The sequence below is a fragment of the Vipera ursinii genome (assembly GCF_947247035.1).
Source record: "Vipera ursinii genome assembly, chromosome: 2".
Lineage (NCBI taxonomy): Eukaryota > Metazoa > Chordata > Lepidosauria > Squamata > Viperidae > Vipera > Vipera ursinii.
The window spans coordinates 65,947,434-65,969,331 of record NC_139513.1 but is presented as its reverse complement, the minus strand read 5'-3'; the positions used below and the strand labels follow the sequence as shown (position 1 = coordinate 65,969,331).

General features: G+C 35.8%; 1 protein-coding gene across 6 annotated transcripts in view; it reads right to left on the bottom strand.

Moving 5' to 3' along the window:
* Window positions 1-21,898, bottom strand: part of PBRM1 (polybromo 1) — a gene marked incomplete at its 5' end in the record, with an annotated part of 70,333 nt that overhangs the window by 29,398 nt on the left and 19,037 nt on the right. For 3 of the 6 annotated variants that reach the window (XM_083352239.1, XM_083352240.1, XM_083352238.1), the window contains 10 exons: window positions 4,411-4,622; window positions 5,088-5,730; window positions 8,454-8,559; window positions 10,049-10,325; window positions 12,210-12,307; window positions 12,781-12,922; window positions 13,643-13,859; window positions 14,080-14,171; window positions 19,143-19,238; window positions 20,748-20,863. In XM_083352239.1, the coding sequence (XP_083208365.1) occupies window positions 4,411-4,622; window positions 5,088-5,730; window positions 8,454-8,559; window positions 10,049-10,325; window positions 12,210-12,307; window positions 12,781-12,922; window positions 13,643-13,859; window positions 14,080-14,171; window positions 19,143-19,238; window positions 20,748-20,863 (1,999 nt within the window). The remainder of the gene's footprint in view (window positions 1-4,410; window positions 4,623-5,087; window positions 5,731-8,453; window positions 8,560-10,048; window positions 10,326-12,209; window positions 12,308-12,780; window positions 12,923-13,642; window positions 13,860-14,079; window positions 14,172-19,142; window positions 19,239-20,747; window positions 20,864-21,898) is intronic. The other 3 variants (XM_083352243.1, XM_083352241.1, XM_083352242.1) reach the window with 1 other exon arrangement.

Here is a 21,898-nt window from a genome sequence, read left to right as displayed (position 1 = left end):
TAATTACCCTGACATCAACTGGGACTACGGTAAGTGGAAAAATCAAACAGATTCCTGACAAACCTAGCAGACAACTTTGTCTCCCAAAAAGTAGAGAAGGGAACTAGGAGATCAGCCCTATTGGACTTAATTCTCACTAACAGAGATGAAATTATAGAAGGTGTTGAAGCCACAGGAACCTTGGGAGGGACTGATCATGCAATATTGGAATTCAACATTCTGGAAGCACAAGCAATAGAACACAGTCAAACTAGAGTCTTGGACTTTAAGAGAGCTAATTTCAATAAACTTAAGAGACAGCTTGGGAAGGATTCCATTGATGAGAATCCTCAAGGGGAAAACAACTCAAGAAGCTTGGGAAATTTTGAAAAGTGAGATTATAAAAGCCCAGCCTAACACAATACCAATGAAGAAGAAAAATAACAGCTCTCAAAAGAAACCAGCATGGCTGCATAAAGAACTCTCTGATAAATTGAAAGACAAAAAGGACAAGTATAAAAAATGGAAAGGGAGGTACATAACTAAAGCAGAATATCAGCAAATAGCCCGAGCCTGCAAAAATGAAGTGAGGAAAGCTAAGGCTCAAAATGAACTGTCATGCCTCTGTCGGAAGCCTGAATCTGCAGAGGAAAATGAGCTGGAACGGGACCCTATGGAGGCTGAGAGAGGTATCTGTGGCTTCAGAGGAATGTGGGGAAGAGCAAGCCGAGGCAGGCAAGGGCCGTTCAGGATTGGAACAGGATGAACAGGAGAGAGAGTTCAGGTGATGAGCAAGAGCCACCCCCACCTGATCCTAGAGCACGGAGAGTGGAGAGAAGGAGGGAACGATGTAGGAAACCTGGAAATTCTGACTAATGGACTGACTGACAATGTTGCTTGGATGTTTAAAGACCTTGGACTGTATTTTGGCTTCTCTTCTGAAACTGCTCGGGCAAGCTTGTATTCACACAGACTCATTAGGCTTATGATGTATGTGTCATTCCTTATTTCTGTGGCCTTGAGTAGATCCCTCTCCTAATCAGACTGTATGTGAAACTACTTAAAGCCAGAGTCGGCTGAAGGTGTGTGTGTCTTCTTTTGTTTGGAGGTTTGCCAGAAATGTGGGAGCATTGGGGGGAAAATTGGAGCAATCAAAGGGTTGTTTGAATTGGCAGCTGACTGCACTGCCTCTGTGCTGTGCCCTCGGTCATCACATGAACTAAGGCTTGTGACAAAAGTCAAAAATAACAAAAAAAGCTTCTTTCAACACGTAAAAAACAAGAAAAAAGTTAAGGTAATGATTGGTTCATTAGTGGGAGAAAATGGCAAGAAGGTGACAAGCAACAGGGAGAAAGCAGAACTACTCAACATGTTTTTTGCATCCACATTTACGCCAAGGGAAAAAACAGACCAACCTATCAAAAACAGTACCATTAAATAACAGATCAGAAACACCAGTTAAGATAGGCAAGAAAATGGTAAGTGAGCACCTGTCCACCCTAGATGAGTTTAAATCACTAGGACCAGATGGATTACACCCCAAGGTTCTGAAGGAACTGGCAGATATGATCTCAGAACCACTGAACTATTTCTTTCAAAGATCCTGGAGCACTGGGGAACTACCAAAGGACTGGAAAAGAGCTGAGGTAGTTCCCATCTTCAAAAAAGGGAAAAAATAGATTCAGGAAACTACAGACCTATCAGCCTGAACTCAATACCTGGAAAGATTCTGGAAAAGATAATCAAGCAATGAATCAGCGAACACCTAGAGGAAAACAAAGTCATTACCAAAAGCCAACGTGGTTTTGTCAAAAACAGATCATGCCAGACAAATCTTATTGCATTCTTTCACCAGGTGACAAAATTAGTGGACCAGAGGAATGCTGTAGATATAATTTACTTAGACTTCAGTAAAGCATTTGATAAAGTAGACCACAACCTACTACTTAATAAGATAGAAAAATGTGGGTTTAGACAGCATCAATGATTTGGAGGAGGGGATAGAAGGGGAAATCATCAAATTTGCAGATGACACCAAGCTGGCAGGAATAGCCAATACTCCAGAAGATAGGCTTAAGATACAGAAGGATCTTGACAGACTTGAACACTGGGCACTATCTAACAAAATGAAATTCAATGGTGAAAAAAGTAAGGTTCTACATTTAGGCAAGAAAAACCAAATGCACAGGTATAGTATAGGGGGTACCTTGCTCAACAGTCGTAACTATGAAAGGGTTCTTGGAGTCCTAGTGGACAATCACTTAAATATGAGCCAGCAGTGTGCTGCAACTGCCAAAAAAGCCAACACAGTGCTAGGCTGCATTAACAGAGGGATAGAATCAAGATCACATGAAGTTTTAATACCACTTTACAATGCCTTGGTAAGGCCACACCTAGAATACTGCATCCAGTTTTGGTCACCACGATGTAAAAATGATGTTGAGACTCTAGAAGGAGTACAGAGAAGAGCAACAAAGATGATTAGGGGACTGGAGGCTAAAACATATAAGGAACGGTTGCTGGAATTGGGTATGTCTAGTTTAATGAAGAGAAGGACGAGGGGTGACGTGATAGCAGTGTTTCAATATCTCAGGGGCTGCCACAAAGAAGAGGGAGTCAAGCTATTCTCCAAAGCGCCCGAAGGCAGGACAAGAAGCAACGGATGGAAACTAGTCAAGGAGAGAAGCAACCTAGAACTAAGGAGAAACTTCCTGATAGTTAGAACAATTCATCAGTGGAACAACCTGCCTCCAGAAGCTGTGAATGCTCCAACACTGGAAGTTTTTAAGAAGAGACTGGACAGCGATTTGTCTGTAATGGTATAGGGTTACCTGCCTGAGCAGGGGGTTGGACTAGATGACCTCCAAGGTCCCTTCCAACTTTATTATTATTGTTGTTGTTATTATTATTATTATTATTTATCATCGCACAGTCAGCCAGATGTTCAGACTGGATTTGGCATTTTTGTCTACCTATCGAGTCCTTACCAAGGACCTAGGATAAGTAGATGTGGATGTTTGATGGTATTACAGATATTGTCGCAGGATGGAAGCAGTTGTTGTTGTTATTATTATTATTATATAGAAACTATATAGTTATGTTATAGCTTATAATTACTGTTAAAATATCAACACGGACATATTATTTTCATGTTAAGCCTGTCTGTTCCTCTAATGAGAATACAGTAAATTACCTCAGAATGTATATATGGAATCTTTATTTATAGTGCTGTTTTACTGGCAATGCAAACAGGGGAAGTTGCACACTTCTGCAAACACTTATGCCACAATATATTATTTGGTCATTTCTAAATAACATTAGCAGAATGCCAGCTAATGCAGTCATAAATATTAATGTACTGCTAAACATATTCTATTTATTTTCCTTCTGTTCAATTATGTGCAATTCTCGAAGACTGTCTAGACAAGTCCCTGAAGTTTTCTTGGCAAAGTTTTTTTTAGAAATGTTTGCCAATGCTTCTTTCCTAGGACTGAGAGAAAATGACTGCCCCCATGTCACCCTGCGGGCTTTGTGTCTAAGGGACTGAGAACTCATGGTCTCCTGTTTTCTAGCTTTATATCTTAACTTCTACATTTACCAGAATAAATTTAGCTCAATTATTTCCCGTTGTTGTCTACTCACTATCTTTGCATATCTTATCTTACATAAATCCAACACAGTAAGAAAACGTGAACTCCAAAATCTAGCCTTAAATCAGGCTGTGGTCTTACTGATACACTATCTCAGGGGTTCCCAACCGGGGGTGCGAGGTGATATTCCAGGGGGTGCAAAAACTTTCAAAATTATAGTGTATAGGTATAATTTGTTGCTGTTATTTTGAAATTTTGTAAGGGGCGTGTGAATATATCAGAAGTGTTTTAGGAGTGCGGGGTATAGAAAAGGTTGGGAGCCGCTGCACTATCTGAATCATTAATATGGCAAAGCTGTCTGAAGTTATACAAACAATTTGACACAAAATCATTCTTATCTTCTGTACAGCTAGTTTGAAGAAGCTTGAGTTAGTGATGCTGAAAAAAAGTGGCTGTCAAACAACCAATCTTAAATATATTACTGTGAAATACCACTAAAAGAACACAAATGTTGATGTTGACTTCCTGACTAAATATCACATTCTTTCAAATAATTCTTTTACAGAAGAGAATTTGAGAATTTCTGCAGAATAATCTATATTTCATAATACTGTTTGCCTTACACTTAAAATTATTTTCATTGAAATTCTTGATGAGTATCAACATCTGAAGGTAAATGAGAGCTAAATTATGAAAAGAGGATTGTTTAAGAGACTTCCCTATATTTAAAATTATACCATTGCGTCAACTATACCAATAATAGAAATCAATCTTTACCCAATCTCCTCTTATAAATGATTATACATCAATAGAGGTATCACAATATACACCATAAAGTTACCTCTCTTCTCCTCTTCTCTTTTAAGTTTGTCCTCTTCCATTTCTTTGGGAAGCTTTTCCTTCTTCTCTTTTTCTACATCATTATGTAGATGTTTAGTAGTATAGCTAAGGGCTGGTGATAACAAGATTTCACCATTTTTGCAGAGTTCATCACGGATTTTGATAAAGAACTGCTGAAGTTCTACAGCATCCTCATAAATCTCTGAATCCGTCCTTTAAGGAAAAGAATAGTATGTATATGCTAACATATAAAACATAGTAATTTGAGCATGAACACATCATAAATATTAATTGCATCATATACTGTTTTTCTGGTCCTGCTTTAGATGTAATGACAAATGTCAAAATGAAATGAAATAAAAAACTGTAATAGCTTTTAAAAATATTTAGAGTATATTACTACTAAGGAACATCTAGAACTAAATATAGGTATTATTTTAATTGATAATGCAGTAAGCTAAATGTTACAAGAAAATTCCCATTAGAATGACAGTCTTTTTTTTCATCAAGGCTTGCACACAAAATAGACATCATGTAAAACCTTCAAAGGCCTTTAAAAATTAAGTTTTCTTCACATTTATAAACCAATCATATCTCACATCTTGTAAATGCTTTATTATAAAAAGGGCTTTTCTTTGTTTTAGTCTTAGTTGGAGCAAAAGTAAAGGTTCTACTTACCGGTTCAATCTCCTTGCACGTTCCAGCACTTCAAACATATGTTCTTGGAACAAATCCAACCTTCTATAGCGGTTATTCTCTACATTTTTCCGTATGATATCAAAAGTCAAAGGAGGCTTGTTTGGGAAACTGGGGTCAACAGCAGGAATTTCAGCTAAAGAGTCACTATAGCATCTCCCCTCATCATCCTGGTGACTCATGACAGAGACAAAAAGGTTATGTATAAGTTCTTGGATCAGCAGAGTTACATTTGGGACATGAGAATCTTCATCTCCTTCTATATCTCTTCTAGTCTCAAGCAAAACTTTATGTAGCACAAGTGCATCTTTGTAAATCAAGGATTCTGGTTCATTGTAAGTGCAGGCATTATTAAACATCATTACAAAATCTTCAAACATAGAATCAATATCCTGATATTTGTTGGCCATCATGTGACTTCTGATTTTCTCCATATCAACTGGCTTTTTAATTGTCAGATAATAATCAGGAAGCTCTGACCGCGATGGAAGTCGTAGAAAAATAGCACTGAGTCTTCTACCTCGTTTATCTGTATAGTTCTTCACAGCTTCGTATACTTCATTAAGCTTCTGTTGCATTGGAGTCATATATTTTGATTTTTTAGGAGAGATGCCAGTTTTTCTACCTAGGGAGATAAAACTGAATTTTACCATTTGCAACTTCGGTTGCTCATATATTAATAGGATTTTTGGTCAGGCAGATCTAATTGATAAGACTTTTTATACTTTTCAACATACTCTGAATGTTCCTTCACAGTGGAACACATGACATGGTACATTTAAAGTAGTGAGAGAAAAACTACTATAAGAGTCACATTACTTTTGTCACAAGTAAAAGACATACTTGTAGACTCCATGATCATAGGAATTTAACAGATATTTATATCCACATCTGGAGATTCTCTATTACATATGATTTTGTGACTGCACAAAAAAAAATAAGGATGAAACCTATGTATGAGTCGTGTTTGATAAACATTAGAAACTTCTAGGTCATGGCACTGACCACTAAGTATAAAATTCAGTACTAATATTTATCTCTGAATCATCAACAATTTGTATTACTTACTAAAGCCATATTCAGTATTAAAGGTTTACCGTAAATGCTATTAAAGACAAGTATGATTTTACAAAGTTAAAAAAAAACACAGTTGTTGTTGTAATAATAATTACTTCTTTATAAATATCACTTATAATAATTTGTTTCCCTAAAATCTCAAAAGTACCTTATTCTTGCCTCATTTTAGGGCATTTTGCAACTTTTCAAGGATGAGAATGGGAGCAGTCTCTGGAAGACAACGTTTCTCTGAAATCTTAGAAGACTGGATTGCCTTAATCTAATATTAACTGTTAGAATGTCCTATGTCCCAGAAATCTAGCATATGAATTTAATACATATAGTTAGTTAGTTAGTTTAATACAAGATTAGCAAGCAAAAGAGTCAATATAACTGAGAAAGATTCATAAACAAAAATAAATGAGTAATAATACTCATTTACTCAAGAGCTATGGCGGCACAATGGTTAGAATGCAGTACTGCAGGCTAATTCACTGCTCACTACCAGGAGATAAATTCTGACCAGCTCAGGATTGACTCAGCCTTCCATCCTTCCAAGGTCGATGAAATGAGGATCCAGATTGTTGGGGGCAATGTGCTGATTCTGTAAACCGCTGTAAAGCACTGTGATATGGCATACAGTGAGGGGGAAAAAGTATTTGATCCCCTGCTGATTTTGTATGTTTGTCCACTGACAAAGAAATGATCAGTCTATAATTTTAATGGTAGGTTTATTTGAACAGTGAGAGTACAAAAAAAATATATCCAGAAAAATGCATTTCAAAAAAGTTATAGATTGATTTGTATTATAAAGTGTAAAATAAGTATTTGATCCCCTATCAATCAGCAAGATTTCTGGCTCCCAGGTGTCCTTTATACAGGTAATGAGTAGAAATTAGGAGCGCTCTCTTAAAGGGAGAGTGCTCTTAATCCCCACTTGTTACCTGTATAAAAGACACCTGTCCACAGAAACAATCAATCAACCAGATTCCAAACTCTCCACCATGGCCAAGACCAAAGAGCTGTCCAAGGATGTCAGGGACAAGATTGTAGACCTACACAAGGCTGGAATGGTCTACAAGACTATCGCCAAGCAGCTTGGTGAGAAGGTGATAATGGTTGGTGCGATTATTCGCAAATGGAAGAAACACAAAATAAGTGTCAATTTCCCTCAGTCTTGGGCTCCATGCATGATCTCACCTCATGGAGTTTCAATGATGAGGAATCAGCCCAGAACTAGACGGGAACATCTTGTCAATGATCTCAAGGCAGCTGGGACCACAGCCACCAAGAAAACAATTGCTAACACACTACGCCGTGAAGGACTGAAATCCTGCAGCGCCCGCAAGGTCCCCCTGCTCAAGAAAGCACATGTACAGGCCCATCTGAAGTTTGCCAATGAACATCTGAATGATTCAGAGAAGAACTGGGTGGTCAGGTGAGGCCAAAGTTGGCATCAACTCAACTCCCATGTTAGGAGGAGCAGGAAGGCTGCCTGTGATCCCAAGAACACCATCCCCACCATCAAACATGGAGGTAGAAATGTCAGGGCATTGAAAATGGGTCGTGGATGGGTATTCCAGCATGATGATGACCCAAAACACACGGCCAAGGCAACCAAGGAGTGGCTCAAGAAGAAGCACATTAAGGTCCTGGAGTGGCCTAGCCAGTCTCCAGACCTTAATCCCATAGAAAATCTGTGGAGAGAGCTGAAGGTTTGAGTTGCCAAACGTCAGCCACAAAACCTTAATGACTTGGAGAGGATCTGCAAAGAGGAGTGGGACAAAATCCCTCCTGAGATGTGTGCAAACCTGGTGGCCAACTACAAGAAACGTCTGACCTCTGTGACTGTCAGCAAGGGTTTTGCCACCAAGTACTAAGTCATGTTTTGCGAAGGGGTCAAATAGTGATTTTACTCATTAAAATGCAAATCAATTTATAAGTTTTTTGAAATGCATTTTTCTGGATTTTTGTTGTTGTTATTTTGCCTCCCACTGTTAAAATAAACCTGCCATTAAAATTATGGACTGATCCGTTTCTTTGTCAGTGAGCAAACATACAAAATCAGCAGGGGATCAAATACTCTTCCCCCTCACTATATAAGTCTAAGTGTATTGCTAATAGAGGTTATTACATTTATTTTTTGTTTATGAATTTTTCTCGATTATATTGAAAAAGTAAGCAAAAGTTAGGAGTTTGTACTTCAAATAACCTATTTCAATTATTCAACAAGCTTTCTATCCAAAGTACAAACATTACATATTCAAAACTGAATTCACCATCATTACTTACTCAACTTTAACTTAGGGGAAGCAACCTCATCATCTTCAAGCAGAGGTCCCAATTCTTTTCTCTTTTCTTTAAGAATTTTCTCCAAAATATGAGCATCATTGTAAACCTATTATCAACAAAAGTAAAATTAATTCATAATCAAAATGTATAAGGCAATAAATTTATGTGTAAATATGCTTTTCAACCATGTGAGCCTGGTGTTTTAGCTACTACAGGTATACATATTCATGTAATGGCATGAATGGTAATGGCCAAGAGGCTGATTAATATTTATAACGTATTTAATGGTTAAAGTATTCCTTAAATTGTACTAGGAAATTGGCAGCAGGTAGGCCTACTCTAACCCCCTAAATGTAAATGTAAGAGTATCTTTCTAGAATAAATATAACGTGGAAGGCCTTTTCTTAAGTGAGATTAAGAGCCTTACTTCAAAATCTCATTTATCAGATTCTAATGTTCCATGTTCACAGTACTGTTTATTTCATATCCTAACAAAGTTACATATAATGTAAAAAAGTAGATAGGAACTTGTTTTTAATCCTTTTGTTAGAATGCCCAAAGCTAGTACTGTAAGGCTGAATGATTCAGGACCGATTAGAAGAAAAGCTAAATAATCCATTGAATCTATTAATCTGCCTTTTAAAGAGGGATAGCATTTAAAAGTTCATGCAGGTAAAATTGCTAGTAGTAACTAGCTTGGTTGGTGCAGTGGTACCATGGCATTCAACTCCTTTGAAAGTCATTGAATTTGGTACTCAACACATTTTGACACAAAAATTTCTCCTGGTACTCAATTGTTGGTTTGTTTCTCAACGCACAAGCTAGAACTTGTAATTCACTACAAGAGCCTTGGTGGAGCAGTGGGCTAATGCCTCCTTAAGTAACACCAGCTGCCTGCAATTAGTGCAGGTTCGCATCCCACCAGGCTCAAGGTTGACTCAGCCTTCCATCCTTCCGAGGTAGGTAAAATGAGGACCCAGATTGTTGGGGGCAATTAAGCTGACTTTGTAATAATGCCGCTTGGGGTGTGTGTGAAAGCCCTAATAAGCAGGCATATACATAGAATGAAGGCTACTGCTAAGTTTGTAAGCCGCCCTGAGTCTTTGGAGAAGGGCGGGATATAAATGGAATTAAAATAAATAAAAATAAAAATTATTCCTTATGGGAAAAATCTGTTTCGTACTCATCATTTTTGGTACTCATCACGCTGCCCAGAACCAATTAATGAAGAGTACTGAGGTACCACTGAAATCTATTATCTCCAGTATCAGCATGATAAACTGATTTACAGATTACTATCAAGCAATAATCTGATTGCAAACACTAATCTGATGCAATAGAATTATTTCTAAAGGACTAAACAATCCCAGTAACTGCAACCATTTGTACCCTATTCAACAACCCGATGGTTAAGATGCTTAAAAAATGTGTAGGCAGCTTCGAACAAAACCTATACGAGGAGCCTAAACAAGTGTAAAAAAATACTGTGAAATTCATATAATAAAGCTCCAAAACCAAGTTTTATTTATTGTAAATTACAGAGTAAGTTAAGGGAAATATGGATAACTTTTAAAATATCTTTCCTTCAGGTATACCTGTGAGCCTTCTTCATTATAATGTCTCGCATTTCGAAACATTAACCTCATATCTTCTATCATAGCTTCCTCTCCAGCATATTTATCACTACGGATATTATACTCTATTATTTTTAAATCCATTGGCTCCAAAATAATTTTGTAATAATCTGGATAGTCTTTTTTGGAAGGTTTCACCATAAACAGCTCACATAGCCTTCGGCCTGTCCCAGGTTCTCGTGCTTCAAGAACAACATTGTATAAGATTTTCATTCGCTGTTTCTTTATATTCTTCTTACTGTTTAGATTAAAGAGAGAGGAAAAGGCTACTTTAATCTTGGTATATGCAACCTAAATCATTTGCTATTTTCTTCTGTGAAAATCTATTTATTATATTATACATTACCTAGAGTCTATATGAATGAATAAATAAAGTGAAAAGGTTCTAATGGAAAAAAGAAAGGACCAGACTTAAAAGCTTAATAACCTCTACTAAAATTGTACATGTATGACTTTCTTGACATAGTTGATTAGATTTACATAGTCAATTTTTAGAGAAGCATGAGCATCTTGGTTTAATTTAAACAAAGCTTATTGTTCTGATATATTAACCCAGAATAGCAATCTTAACATTGCATTTCTTTCCTTCTAGGAAAAATTATCTTACTTACTAATTACCTAAAATCATTACTTAGACTTTTAAGAAGCTTGAAGCATATTGGCAGTGAAGATCTAATATTTTAAATCTAAGACTGAATAGGATTTCATCAAAACAACAATTAATAAACTGTTCACAACAATCCAGAAATAGAACCCAGGCAATTTTAGGGATCCTCCTGGATTCATGGCTTCTATCCTGAGAGCAGGTGGCAGCCATGGCTAGGAGGACTTCGTTTTATCTGCCAATTGAACCCATTCCTGAAATGGGAGATGCTGCCCACAATCACTCATGCATTATTCATCTCCGAAATGGATTCATTGTAATGCATTCTACAGAGTTGCCCATGATCTGGAAACTGCAACTGGCCCAGAATGCAACAGCATGGGCAATTATAGGCACACCTTGGTATTCCCATTTTACAGCTCTGCTCCACAAGCTACAATGGATTCCAATGTACTTCCCAGTGGCATTCAAGGTACTTGTTGTGCCCTAGAAGGCCCATCATGGCATAGGAGGAGGTTATTTGCAGGACTACCTCCTCTTATGGGACCAGTTGCACCACTTGCCAAACTTCCTAACTTCTGACCCTGCTGGCCTTTTGTAAAGCATTGAGGGCCTGCATGTGTAAGGCCTGGGGCTCTTGGAGTGAGATAGCCAGCTGAAATTGTTTTGTTTAGGTTTATCCTCAGTGACTATTGCTGTTTTTTTATTCTTGACAAATGTTATTTGTTGTTGTTAGCTGCGAAGTAGTGTCCGACCCATCGCGACCCTATGAACAACGTTCCTCCAGGCCTTCCTGTCCTCTACCATCTTCTGGAGTCCATTTAAGCTCACGCCTACTGCTTCAGTGACTCCATCCAGCCACCTCATTCTCTGTCGTCCCCTTCTTCTCTTGCCCTCAATCTTTCCCTGCATTAGGCTCTTCTCCAGCGAGTCCTTCCTTCTCATTAGGTGGCCAAAGTATTTGAGTTTTAGCTTCAGGATCTAGCCTTCTAAAGAGCAGTCAGGGTTGATTTCCTCTAGGACTGACTGGTTCATTTGTGAGATTAGCAGCCACATACATTGACTTAAAGTACAATTCTTTGTAAAATGTTCATGGTTGCTTTGAAAGCTGTTTTTGTTGATCTCTGTGTGTATGTGTTTGTGCACAGACAATACTTGTATAGCAAAGGGGTTGTGCACATACAATCATGCAGATTTAGCTTCTGAAGCAATTGTGGCAGATTTTCAACGGACATAATTATTTTAGTGTTTCTAAGAAAAGTGACTTGTTTGTGTCATGATGGTGTTTTTTTTAAATGAAGGTCTCTTTCAGTTTGCAACAGTTCTCTAAATTATACTTCTCAGAGTTATATATTATGTTTAAAAATATTGTGCAAAACTTCAACAGGATATAGCAGATAATTAGATTATGCATTTTTTTGCCTTAAAGACATTACTGATGAGATATTTGGTGAGAATAATTGAGTGTTAAAGCAAACTACTATTGTGCCAAACATAGACATATATAATAGCAAATACCTTTTCCTTTTTGAACTCCCAGCATCTGATGTGGCAGAAGATATCATACTATCACCATCCTCAATTTCATCTCTTCTAGCTAGGTCTTTCTTCTTTGCCTGAAATAGAACCAATCACAGATCCAATTCACATCACTGAATATGTTAAAATGTGTGAATATTAAATAGCCACATTCTTTCTGCAAAGATAAAACATCAGTTTTCAAGCATTGTGGAAAAAGTTTCAAGTAAAGCATGTCTAGTTCATTTGCATCATGGGAAAATATTAAATACTGGATATACATAAATAAACCATTCTAGAACAATAAATAAAGTGAAAACTTTATGCTTAAAAATACCATCACACAATGATTTGTTAGCAGTTACAATTAATTAGCATAGGACCACCAAAAAAGTCTTTTCCTTGAGAAAGTGCGTAAGATCATGCTTAGTTAAAAATTGGGAATATTTCCATTACTAAATAGAACAAAAAAGATTTTTAAAGACAATAGTTTCTACCATTTTAGATAATGAATGAACCAAATACTAACTTCTTTGAATATAAGCCCCAGAATCATAATGTGAAGTTTTACCTGCATAACCTGTTGCATTTTCAAAACTCTCTTATAAATGGCTGAGTTTGGAACATTATAACGCTTTGCATTTTCAAACATCAAGTTTAAATCGCATTCTAAATGATCGAGGGTTTCGTATTCGTGATTCTTCAGTTTCGTTCTGTAGAAAAGACAATCTTTTATCATTCCTGTAAATGATATTTGGTATTTTAAAGTGCTGAATGTTTTTCACCCAATCTCACATTTAATTTCTAATTGAGGGTTAAGAGATATACATTTTGCAAAATGATTTTTGTCAGCGCAAGAGAAAATAAATTAGAAGCAATATTCTTTATTTGGTATTACTGGGTTTGGAACACACTTTAATACAAACTAAGAGAAGTCAAGAAAGATGAGGTGCTTCAGTTGTTAAATGTGTGGATGCAATACTTCATTTGCAAATGCCTACAAAATAAAAATCTGATTGGTTCTTCTAGTTAATAAATAACATTATTTTTCCTTATAATTACAACAGGAATAAAGATAATAATGAACGAGGTAATGAATTATTTTATTTAATTATATTGGATAATTTTAAAGCTTATTACATTATTTTCTACAAATAATATTTTTTGTCCAAATGTTAACTAAATCCTAATTTCATATTAGATTTTCATCTGTTTTTAAATTTTAACTAGCTGTTAAATTTGGGGCATTTTAGGCATGACCTATGGACTTCATTGTTCGATGGTTTAAAAATAAAAGAAACAAAAAATAAATAAAATTATTTTGGTATTTATGGTAATGGCATAGTATCTTAGTATATAAAAGAACTCTTCTTTCCTTTCAGTTGTTAAAACAACAAATTTAACATATGTAAAAATGCAGAATAGCAGTTTACCTGATCTGCTGCAATGAAATAGGCATTTTGATTTGTTGATAATAATCAGGATATTTTTTCTTTGAGGGCAAATGAAAAAAGGGTTCCGATATAAGTTGACCCTGGTTGTTTCGGCAGTTTCTAACTGTATCATAAAGCTGATAGAGAGGATTGGATGTATCCATAAATGAAGCAATGCTTTCAGCTTCAGATTCTCCTTCTTCATAACGGGCAGCAGCTAGGAATGACGAACAGAAATATATGCTGTTACTGTATTTTGTTCCTTTCCCTCTTCATATGTTCCAAACTGACTAACGAGATCCAAAGTGAGAGCGTATTTAATAATTTCGATTCATAAAATGACAATACTTAAGTTTATATCTCATATTTTTAGACAAAGAAAAACAAATGGAATACTATTTCTTAGCAGATATGAACAATGCTTCTTCAATTCCTACCAGCTAAAACAGCATCTTCATCGCTTTCAGATCCATACTGCAGCGTCATGGTTATTGCTGATAAACGATCGCCTTGGACAGCTCTTTTGTTACTGTGAATTTTTAAAGGAAAGATAGGTAATAAATGAAAAATCCCCTATGATTGGTGTATATGCATCTACACTTAAAATAGTAGCTATATTGGCACAGTATAGCTCTTGCTATGAAAGTTTATTTTTGATTATAAACTTTATGCTGGGCTTTACAGGGGCTAATGCAAGGTTCTTTTGGCTCTCCAGAAGAAGCCTCTTGCAAGTTTAACATACTACAAAATGGTGGATTCCCAGGAGGGAGTGGGTGCATTTCAGAGGAGTAAGAAGCAACTCAGTCAAGGTATTATGTGTGAGAGAAACAGGGTGAAGACAGCCCCTCCCTAATAGTTTACAGAGTATATTGTAGATGCAGATAGCAGAGTACTCAGTCTGACAAGATTATATCTATGCATGTGAAACAATAGAGAATTTAGCTTAGAAGAATCACATGTCTTTCTTGGTTTTGGGCCAAACTTTTCAAAAATGAAGACTTCTTAATTTTACGTAAGGTTCCTTTTCTGCTGGATTTGAAAGCCAGATGAGAAAATAATACAATAGCCATTGGGACAGTATTCTTAAGCGCTATTGCTATACTACCTTAAAGAAAAAGGAATGTTTAATATTATATGCTACTTAGTCCAAAGCAAGCTCAATATTTCAACACAGCTATAATGTAGGTCAATTATTTTCTTCCTAGAGAGGTACGAAAAAAGAAAAAAAAGTTGACAGATTGCTTCATGATGGATGTGTTAGACATGAGTATTTTTCTTTTGTCTTTGAGAAAATGTGCACTTTCTGCTGAGTTAGTAAAAAGGGGCACTGAAAGGGAATTCTACTGAGAAAGTAATGCATTAGATTTAGATGAACATTCCCTACGTCTTGAACAGTGAGGAAAAGGAAAGGAGAGCCTGGACATTATTCTTTCCTGAATTAATATACCTGGTTACATTGTAGGAGAGTCATGTTAGTATCTATTTGGCAAGGCTGTATTGTTTCTTACACTATGGAACTTGAGTTTGTTAACTCTAACCAAAATCATAACCCTGATGTTTTCAAATATCTTATGCTTTATTGTTAAGCAATACTTTAAACAATTAACATTTATATTTTATGAGTTCTTTTATAAATACTGTATCTTCAGATAACTTTGATTATCATGGAAAGTGCAACAAACAAAATAATTGGTGCTGTTTAGAACTAAGAAGTAAATGGCAGATATATTGCGTTCCTACTTATTTAAACTGAATCAAGCTTTCAGCAATAAAGAACTACATCTATGAAGAACCATTTTTAAGATAATAATGTGGGCACACAGCAAAATCTATGACGTTATTCATGATTGATGTAATGTAAGTAATGCTTTAGTTCCCTAGAGTGCTTTTACTTAGGACTGAGATACTTCGGAAGGAGTCCTGAAGAGGACTTGGAAGGACATGAATTGGGGTTGACAGTTTTGGATTGGATAATGTGATTACCATGGAGTCTTGTGGAACCAGGTTCCAAAATAAAGCTGAGCACCATCCCACTGGCTCTAATCCCTTGGACTCAGGGTCAAGCACCCTGACTTTCTAGCCAGTTACCGTACATCTAGTTTTCTTATGAAGAAGTGGTGGGGAAGGGATCATAGGGTAGGTTAAAGAGCTGCTCACAGATTGTTGCTGTGGGGAAAATAGGAGGAAGGTGTATTGGATATGTTTGTGGCCTTGAGTTATTTGTAAAAATAATAAAGGTGGGACAAAAAGACATACTTTTTAAAGAAGATAGATAGTATAAAATTGTTTGTCCATGTGGTTTTCTTGACAAGGGTTTTTTTTTTGGAAGTGGTTTGCCATTGTCTTCTTCCTAAGGCTGAGAGAGAGTGACTGGCCCAAGGTCACCCAGCTGATTGTGTACCTTAAGACAGGACTAGAACTCCCAATCTTCTGGTTTTTATCATAGTGCCTTAAAGTCTTTAACCAAACTGGCTTTCCTAAAGCAGTTAATAATAATAATAATAATAATAATAATAATAATAATAATAATAATAATGATGATGATGATGATGATGATGATGATGATGAAGAAGAAGAAGAAGAAGAAGAAGAAGAAGAAGAAGAAGAAGAAGAAGAAGAAGAAGAAGAAGAAGAATCCAGGCTCATTTTTCTCAAAATGAGAAAAACAAAACAAAACAAGGGCCTCCCAGAATGACCATCTAGATATTAAACAAAGCATTCGTTAGGAACTGAAACATTTTTAATGCAACTAATTGCTGTGGACATTTGAAAGATGCATATGTGCTAGGAGAACAGTTGTCACCACTTTTTAAATCGTATTTCTGCGCAGCACCTCAGGCTCTCTATTTCCCTCTTTATTTTTTAGAGAGGGATCAGCTTTGAGTGACTTTTAATACAATTGGTAAGAAAAGAGCTTTTTTGGTTTTGGGAGACAGATTGGCCCTTTTGCAACTCATTGGTTATGCTGTTTTGATGGCTATCACTGAGGAGCAGGGCAAAGTTAAGTATAGGTATTCCTCCTTTCCCAGTGATTCTTACTAAATATGTTTTTTCTGTGCATCTGTTAATTGCTGGAACACACATTGATGGATGCTAACAGCTGGCTGGCTGTGAAAAATAAGGTAATCTGAGCTCAGAGAAAGTTTTTGAGTCATGGGTTGCCTATATGAGCTATTGGACATAACGCGGTAGGTTTTCTATAAGTAAGGCAAAAAACCCTGAAATTCACGGGTACTATATTTCAGAGAATCTGCTACTGTTTATAAAGGCAATTCCAAAGATAGGTAGGGTATAGTGTAGTTTGGCCTCTTAGGGTTTATGCTGTGGGATCTAATGGAGTTAACTACATTGTCTTTTGCATGCTTTCTAAGCTTCTACTTGGCTCAATAAATCCAACTGAAATATACTGTAAAATGTTATCAGTTTTGTACTGATTGTTTTTTTAAATGGTATTGGGGAAGACATGGGAACTGCTAAATAGGTCTGTGTGAAACTTTGGATGTAACTTTGAGTAAAGGCTAACATGTTTTTTTCAAGTCTACTCTGGTACCTTTCTCAAGCCTTGGTGGAGCAGTGGGCTAATGCCTCCTTAAGTAACACCAGCTGCCTGCAATTAGTGCAGGTTCGCATCCCACCAGGCTCAAGGTTGACTCAGCCTTCCATCCTTCCGAGGTAGGTAAAATGAGGACCCAGATTGTTGGGGGCAATTAAGCTGACTTTGTAATAATGCCGCTTGGGGGTGTGTGTGAAAGCCCTAATAAGCAGGCATATACATAGAATGAAGGCTACTGCTAAGCTTGTAAGCTGCCCTGAGTCTTCGGAGAAGGGCGGGATATAAATGGAATGGAATTAAAAATATTAAAAATCTAGATGTTTATTAAATCATAGAAGGTACACTATTTTTAAGAACTGCTTATTTTGTATGATATTTTAGGTCACAAATGTCATCCTAAGAGAGGCATTAATCCTTCCTAATATGAAATAGTGAAAAAAAAAATCCCCAAGATCCTATCTGCCACCTACGATTTATTAAATTAAGGGTGTCTATAATACATTAAACAATGTTCATTAGTTAATCTACTAATTGACAGAACATAGCAACTCTAATTTCAAATCCATCATCCTCTTATCTTTTGGGTTCAGTGAGCTGGCTAGCAAGACAATCTGACTGATGCACTACAGTCCCCCTAATTTCTCCAATACTGGCTTTTTGCACTGACTGAGCCAAAATCAAGCTTGGCTCATTCGCATTCAGAAACACATCTATATCAATCCCCTGCGGGAAAACATTTCGTGTTTAAATCTGATGTGACCTTTTCTATGACACAGTCGATAGATGATTATTGCACATGTTCCTGATCCCTTCCAGCTGTCAGGAAAGTTCCACAGCATAGAGAGTAATAATAACTAAAGAAAAGACAATTTCTCATAGCAATCTGAAGAGAGTATTATTGACTTTTCAACAATAATCCTTGGTGGAGCAGTGGGCTAATGCCTCAAGTAACACCAGCTGCCTGCAATTATTGCAGGTTCGCATCCCACCAGGCTCAAGGTTGACTCAGCCTTCCATCCTTCTGAGATAGGTAAAATGAGGACCCAGATTGTTGGGGGCAATAAGCTGACTTTGTAATAATGCCGCTTGGGGGGGGGGCGAAAGCCCTAATAAGCAGGCATATACATAGAATGAAGGCTATTGCTAAGCACATTGATTGTAAGCCGCCCTGAGTCTTCGGAGAAGGGCGGGATATAAATGCAATTAAAATAAAATAAAATAAAATAAATAAATAAATAAAAAAAATAAAAATCCAGTCATCTAACAGCAAAATGAAAAAGTAATCAAACAAACAACAATGGGAGCATTTGGGAGTTCTGAAGCTACATGAGCCCCGAACAGAATTTTGACAGTTGCTCCATTGTTGGGGGCAATAAGCTGACTTTGTAATAATGCCGCTTGGGGTGTGTGTGAAAGCCCTAATAAGCAGGCATATACATAGAATGAAGGCTACTGCTAAGCTTGTAAAGCCGCCCTGAGTCTTCGGAGAAGGGCGGGATATAAATGGAATTAAAATAAAAATAAAAACAAATATATCTGAAAGATACTTAGAAACTGGTACAGATGCACCTTCCCTTGTGGATGGCTTGATAGCAAGCTCATTCAGAAGATTTAAAGGAAAGTGAGGCCTAAAATATATGAACCATGCATCCATCTATTATTTAACACATTTATATTATAGCCACCCATCTTATATCAAACTCTGGACAGCTCCTAACTAGCAATTATAACTTTAATAATAAAGCAACATAATACATGTCTATTAAAACCATAAATATTAAAAAAACTGGCATCAAAGTTACCAAATGAGGCCATTCTTCTAGGTTTTTAAAATAAATGCTTACTTTTTTCTATATACATATAAAGCTAACAATTAAAATTTGAGGGATAAACCAGCTTGTTGAAAAGATTAACTGACTGAACTATATCTAGATACTAAGAACTCACCGGTAATATTTATTAGCAGAATTTCTTTCATCAACAACACTGCCTTTACTCTGTGAGGAAGGACTTGTCAGCTTGGAAGCAGTCAGATTTCCAGTCCTTTATGGAGAATAAATAAGCCAGACAGTGAAAGGAAGAAATCCACCAAAAAGCCATACACAATTAAGATTCAGCTCTTTTACATAAGTTTTGAAAGCTACAAAAGACTCTACCATTGCAATGAACAGATAAATATGTGGTTGAATGTTTATTATTTATTTATTTATTTATTTATTTTATTAATTTAATTTATATACCGCCCTTCTCCCTAGGGACTCAGGGCGGTGAACAGGGCAATACATAAAAAACTAGATACAAAAATTAAGATTATTAAAACATAATTAAACAATGCCCATAAAATTAATACAAATTAATGTTACTAAGGGTAGTAATAGGGCTAATTTGTAAAGTTAAGTTATTCCACATATTGGAAGTAAATCCAATTGATTTCAGAGTCAAGTATGCATGGAAAAACAGTAGTCTCAGTTTTAAGTACTAACTCCACAGAAAATGTATATCCAATTGCAAATATATATTAAGTAAAAGCACTCTTAATTGACACTGGGTGTTTTGGACTAAGTTATTAAAGACAAAAGATTAAAAAACCCCGGATTGAGATCAATTTTAAAGCAAAATATGCAGCACAGAAGTAACAAAAGCCAGATTTGTCACAGTTCATAATTAAACATAAAGATAAAAGGTAGCAAACAATTTTTCATGGATTCAAATCTGTTCAACAATTAGGAAGAATACTAAATTCCAGCTGTTACATAACATACAAAACAATAAAACACCCCCAAAATAAAAAGAATAAAGTGAACTCTTGTAGAAAAGGCTGAATTATGTACTCTAATTCTAAATTTTCAGGATTTGAGGCCTAAAACTTTGCATCCTTATTTTTTTGCTGATCTCATTCATAATATAACATAATAAGTTGAACTTGGACTACATAATATAAGCCAGTGTTTCTCAACCTCAGTAAACTTTAAGATGTGTGAACTTCAATTCCCAGAATTACCCAGTCAGCATATAGATATAGAATATGGTAGGGGAAATTTTAGACATAAATTTACTAAGAAAGTTGAAGGCATATGAAAAGAGAACAGACAGATTAAGAATGTGTAAAGCATTTGAAAGAGATGCATTGCAACACATGAGAGCAGAAACAAATTGTTAAAACAGCCATACTGTTTGTCAGGCTTCTGCAATGTACTGGTCCTAAATATTGCAATACACTTAGTATGAATGCTATGCACAGTCTTAATAGGAGGTTTTAATATTCCATGATTCCTAATTTCTTTAAAAAAATTAAAACTAAGAAATAGTAACAGAGATCCTCACTATCCTGAACTGTAGATTAAATTCATAAAATTAAGGAGCATGTGGTGTCATGTCTGCTTAATATCTTAAATCAGATCTTGCATCAGATCATAATATTATGACACCTAATATTCTTTAATATACATTTTTAAGAATCTCAACTATTTCTCCACAATTCAGTGCTACAGATAATTTTAATATTTAACACTTAAAAGTTAAAATGTTAACTAAAAAAGAAAATATCAATACCTTTCTATATTTCTATTCTGCTTACAATACCTGACTCGCAGACTTGATTTAGTTAGTTCTGAATGCTCAATTTCTGCCTTTTTCATATTAAATATTTTCTTTATTGCATTTGCATCCTGTTAAAGGAAATAAAAAAGGAATCTTTGAATGAAGTTTAAAAAAGAATGGTCTGCAAGGATAAATACATTAAGTTATCTTGATTGTACTGTGTCCATACATCTTAGATATATAGCATACTGAGCCTACTATATACTTCCAGGTTGGCTGATTGTAGACAAAGTATGCTGGCTTGAAAAGTAGTCTCTAGATTAGAAATCAGAATAACATAAATAAATTTGGGCTAAAACTGAGTTTTGATTAAATTTGTGGCATATGGCCAAAACATTCCTAAATATTGCCCTTATCATTAGCATGAAATGCTGCAAGTGGCATGGATCCTATTAACTTTGGTATGATTCATTGGTAAAAAATGTTATGTGAAAGCCAGAATCATACTTATGTATATTTAAAAATAAGGTCTATTATCATTTAATTTTATTTAGTTCATACAATGTAAATGGAATCAAAGATTTATCTTGTTTTCTGCATTTAACTTGTTTTCTACAAAACCCAATCTATTATTTGACAATAAAATAGTGAGGAGGATTACACACATCCCAGAATTGGTTTGGAGTTATTATCTAGGAAACTTTTGAGGTGCAACATCAAAGTGGCCAACTACTAAGTCTAGATCCCAAAATGTTTTTTTTCAAAAGGCAATTTGATTTTCTTTGGGTTTTTTTCCTTGACAACATTTCTGAACTGAAGAAGCTTCTTGGATGATAAATGAAACAACTTCAAGGAAAAAAAACCCCAAAGAAAAACGTCCAGTTGCCTTTTGAAAAAAGCACTTTTTGGGACAACCTGGTTGACTCAGAATCTCCATAGATATAAAGTTCAGAATTGATATAATTGAGTACCTTGACATTTTTAAACAAAAAGGAACTGGAATATAAATGCTATTTGAAGTGGATAAAGAAGTAACAAACCACTATGGAAAAACCAAAAAGCAAATGTGACTCTTCAACCTTGGAAGTCTAAACCAGAAGAGCTTTGAAAAAGTCTTTCTCCCTTCACTTCTATCAAATCACAGAGAACACTCTATAACTAAG